Source organism: Vitis vinifera, chromosome 14 (genome assembly GCF_030704535.1).
Source record: "Vitis vinifera cultivar Pinot Noir 40024 chromosome 14, ASM3070453v1".
NCBI lineage: Eukaryota > Viridiplantae > Streptophyta > Magnoliopsida > Vitales > Vitaceae > Vitis > Vitis vinifera.
This window is the reverse complement of record NC_081818.1, coordinates 12,384,684-12,389,127: the sequence shown is the minus strand read 5'-3', so window position 1 is coordinate 12,389,127 and position 4,444 is coordinate 12,384,684. Positions and strand designations below refer to the sequence as shown.

Sequence of the window (4,444 nt, the reverse complement as noted above, 5' to 3'; positions counted from 1 at the left end):
GCAAGGCTATGGATTTGGGTCAACTTCTGAATGGTTTTGTTCTACAGGCATCTAATGTGTGAAAACTCTTTGCTTTCAACAGATACTAATCCTCAAATGTCTTATAATTTTACTTATCTATTTCTGTAGCTAGGATTTTTAGCATTATGGCCTTTTGGATAAGAAGCAAAGATTGCCAGATACATGGGCGAAAAATGTCAGGTGTTTGATAGAACTAAAAATTAAGTTCTATAAACCTTAGTGTAGAGTTGTAAGTGTTTAAAGTTTTAAGTAATGATTCTTTCAAATTTTCTGTGTTGAATTTTATTTAATTGTTTGATAAAAAAAAAAATGAAAACTCTTTATTTTGCATATTTGTCCTTGGAATTATGAATGACTTGAAAGAAATGCTGTATCATAAACTTGCATAGAATCCTTTTATAATAACCTATTTATGTTGGTGCATCAGGGACAACCAATGATTGAAATATCGGTAAATACGGATATATCGGTACTTAGATTTTACGGATATATCGGAAATATCGGAGAAATATCGGTGGATATTTTTCATCAAATATCGATGAGACAAAAATTATCCAAAATTGATGGGAATGCTTAGAAAAATCCAAAGAATGATAAAATAAACAAGAATATAAATGTTAAAGTTATTTTATAAGTGTAATTGACATAAATATGGTCAAAGAAAAAAATATCGGTAAACAGTTTACGATACTTGGATTTTAAGAATAGAAAATATGAAATTTGGAATTATACACTTAGAAAGTTAGAATTGAGTTAAGAAATATTTGATTTCATTAAATGAAAACAATTTATACATAAAAATAATACATATGACATTGCAATGGTCCTTAAGACCAAAATGAAGATCGATGTGGTTCCATCATATTGTTATTGTTAGATGAAGGGAGCCCATCTTATTGAAGACAATATTCATACCAGGACATGGAGTTTCGATAGTATTGATTGTATGTACGAATATGCCATGCATAAATTTCATGAGTCCTACCGACAACCTATCCATGGATGGGAAATCCAGGGTTTTCCCATGTGCTCGTTTGAAATCCTTGTTGTTGCAGCTGATGTGGAAAGTAGTATGGCATTTGTGTGGAAGAAGGATAGTTATACCTTTCATACTCTTCATCAGTTGAACGTGAAAGATTTTGAGGAGGCTGACCATAACTCATTGCATAAGGGGCATAAATGTTGACTTCGTTTGATGAATCATTGAATTGAGTCTCTACACTCATCGACTCAAAACTGGCTGACAATGAGTCCTCGTTGTATGGCATCATCCTTCGTTGTCTTCCTCTATATGGCTTTCCAATGGCTCCAACACATGAACCAGCTCTTCTAGAGTCGTGGTCTTCATCTTGAGTACAATGTGTGAAATCATCTTCACAAGTAAATGCCAATGGTTGTCCACTTTGTTGTTGTTGTCTAACATCCCCTTCATCATTTCCAAGGCTGCTACCATCATTGGTCCCCTCTCCTCTTGAACCATGATAACCGGAAGCGAAAATACCAATAGCTCTAGGTCTACTACTATGTTCAACACTTGTGGAGTCAAAAGAAGGTCGAGAAGTGACTGCCGGCTAAGAAATTCCTTGTCGAAATGAATCTCTTGTGTCTTAGCTGAAACTATCAGTATGAACTTCTTCGGATAACACCCGATCAACATCAACAGCTGCTTCTTGGACATGTGCAGCAATTCGTGGGTTGGGATTTCCATCTTCATCATCTAAATGAAGAGGTTTAACCCATTGAAACAATTGGTTATCTTCTTCTTCACCAACCTCAGTTGCAATGTCAAGTAAATCGAGGTAATCTTTCTTTGCAACTTTGTCATGTTCTGCTTCCATGTCACGTATCTTTAGTTTCATGTTATAATAACAGAAAACTAATTGTTGGAGCATCGGGTAAGCAAGCTGATTTCTTTGTTTTGTATGAATTAAGGCAAACGTGCTCCAATTTCTCTCACAAGCTGAAGATGATGCAGTTTGCGATAAAACCTTGATGGCTAACCTTCTTAATGTAGGAGTGTGATTTCCATACATAAACCACCATTCAGCTACAACTAAATAAATGATATCAATACTTATATTGGAAAGCTACAATAATATGCTAATGAAATGAATTATTAATTCACAAATAATACTCATCGGGAACCATTTCTGACCTCGAAGCAATCGCTTCTTGATCACCAAATCCTCTTTTTGCATATCTGAATAGTATAATCTACATATTAAATAATTGAAAGTGAAAAAATTGAGTAAATGAAATTCAATTATTTAATTTATATTATAACTCTAATAATTTACCTCATTTCCAAATTGACTAAGACTTTCTGATGTAGGATCTAATTTCGTAAAGACTTCATGAACAGCTTGAAGTAGATCAGGATCAGTACCAACTCCACGTTTATATTAAAATCTTGGATTAAGAAAGAATGCTACAATAGTAAAGTAGAAATGTAAAATTAGAATGTTATGAAAGACACATATTAAATACCAATAACTTTTGAAGATGAATAATACTTACCTGCTGTATGAAGATGATGTTTAAGAGTTCTATCCCAACGTTCTGCAATTATTTCTAACACCCATTCTTTAGCATTAAGTCGAATGAGGTTCTCTTTCATAACTCGAATCAATTCATACACAAATGGCATTGTAGGAATAACTTTTGAATCGACAATGCGAAGAACCATGTATAGCGCCTCATATATTGACACTAGCTTTCCCACTCTCTCCCAGTACACATGGTCAAACATAAGTGATTCAACTTTTTTGCCGATTAATGTGCGACTTAAGTTGTGTCGTGCCAATTCATCACTGATAAACACTTTCTTCAAGTTTGCTTTCTTTTTCAAAAGACTACCGAGGGCCATATAATTGGTTGCAAATCTTGTTACTCTAGGATGAACTATGTCTCCACCACACACCTTCCGCATCTGCGCAACCAACCAACTATGGTTATAAATGAAGTTGGTTATCTTTCGAGCCTTTGTAATCACATCTGCAATACTCTTCCTTTTACCAATGTCTTCAAACATTAAGTCGATGCAATGTGCTGCACACAGAGTCCAATAAAGATTGTATTTCTTCATTAACAACTTCCCCACCTTCACGAATGTCGACCCATTATCTGTAACTATTTGTACCACATTTTGTTTCCCAACTTCCTTGATCACATCCTTCAACAAACCATATATGTATTTGTTGTCCTTTATATTATTTGATGCATCAATAGATTTGAGGAAGATTGTGCTACCTTTTGAATATACCATGAAATTAATTATGCTTAATTTCGTGGGCCCAATCCATCTGTTACACATAATCGTGCATCCATAAGTCTTCCACTTTTCTCTTTGAATATTGACATAAACTTCCATGTCTTTGTACTCCATATCCAAATACTTGTGTTTGATTTCATAAGGAGACGATGGTTCTATACCCATACCTACCATCCATATATAATTAAAGCATATAAGAACATTTGTGGCAATCATACTATATAAATAGTAATGATATTATTAAAATGAATACAACTTTTAAAATTATAGTAATTACCTGCTTGTTGTGCACCAACAATCATGTTCTTGAAGTGGTGAGGGTCTGCTTTATTGGGCGAAACACTCTCATATATGAAGAACTTACTGATCAAACGTCCCATGGTTTCCTTGATGGCATCACCTTTGAAAAGATTTTTCATATTTTTCTGTCTTGCTGCTGAAAATTTTTTTACAATGAGGGTGCATCAGGCAGTGATGGATTTGAATATCGAACACTTTGCGATTTTTGCATTTGCCTTGTTGTTGGATTGGTTGGATGTGAAGACTCGCCTATTATAATTATTAAAATTAAACATATATGTTAATTTAATATTATTGATAAAGTTGATAAGAAACAGTAATAATTCAAATTAATATTATAGCTATTTTTCTTTTGCCTTTTACAAAATGTTTTTCTTGTTGTCGATTCCATTTAGCAGCTTTTGATGCTCGAACCGCCTCTCTATAAGCATGCCGCTCATCGGGGTGCATGTCAGCCGGATACATATACACATCATCATCTCCATCGTCATCATCACCACCAAGTTTCTCCTCATCGTCCTCATCAGTTACATGCCTATGTCTTCTTCCCATTATGTCTCGCAGTTCAGATATCTTCTACATCTATAGCTTTCTTCGCTTTTGCCTTATTTTTTTGCTCTAAAAGTCGTCTTATTTCTTGTTTCACTTCTTGAGGCACATTAGGACACTTTTTTGTATTTGAATTAGGGTCTGTATGTGATAGGTGAAATTTAAAACAAGTAATCCCACCACTCTTTATTGCCAACCCACAGTAATTGCATACTGTTCCATTTTTGTTCCCTTCCATAGGTGTACAATATTTCCAACAAGGATCTCGACCCATGATATCGCTTTCACTAGCCATTTTCTAAA

The 4,444-nt window shown here is 34.4% G+C and overlaps 1 protein-coding gene across 1 annotated transcript; it reads right to left on the bottom strand.

The window, feature by feature from the left end:
* Window positions 1-2,142: 2,142 nt before the first annotated feature.
* LOC104881512 (uncharacterized) lies at window positions 2,143-4,144 on the bottom strand. The gene is made up of 5 exons (XM_059742698.1): window positions 3,949-4,144; window positions 3,570-3,692; window positions 2,539-3,459; window positions 2,319-2,356; window positions 2,143-2,235 (listed from the first exon to the last, which is right to left on the bottom strand). The coding sequence occupies exons 1-5, from the start codon at window positions 4,142-4,144 to the stop codon at window positions 2,143-2,145; spliced, it is 1,371 nt and encodes a 456-aa protein (XP_059598681.1).
* Window positions 4,145-4,444: the final 300 nt, after the last annotated feature.

What these genes read in the sequence shown, in the direction of transcription:
- LOC104881512 (XM_059742698.1), bottom strand. Translation starts at nt 4,144, where the DNA reads ATGGGAAGAAGACATAGGCATGTAACTGATGAGGACGATGAGGAGAAA. An exon ending in TGTTGGTGCACAACAAGCAG is followed by an intron (nt 3,460 to 3,569) that starts GTAATTACTATA and finishes TATGGATGGTAG; the next exon opens with GTATGGGTATAGAACCATCG. An exon ending in TTAGTCAATTTGGAAATGAG is followed by an intron (nt 2,236 to 2,318) that starts GTAAATTATTAG and finishes TTTAATATGTAG; the next exon opens with ATTATACTATTCAGATATGC.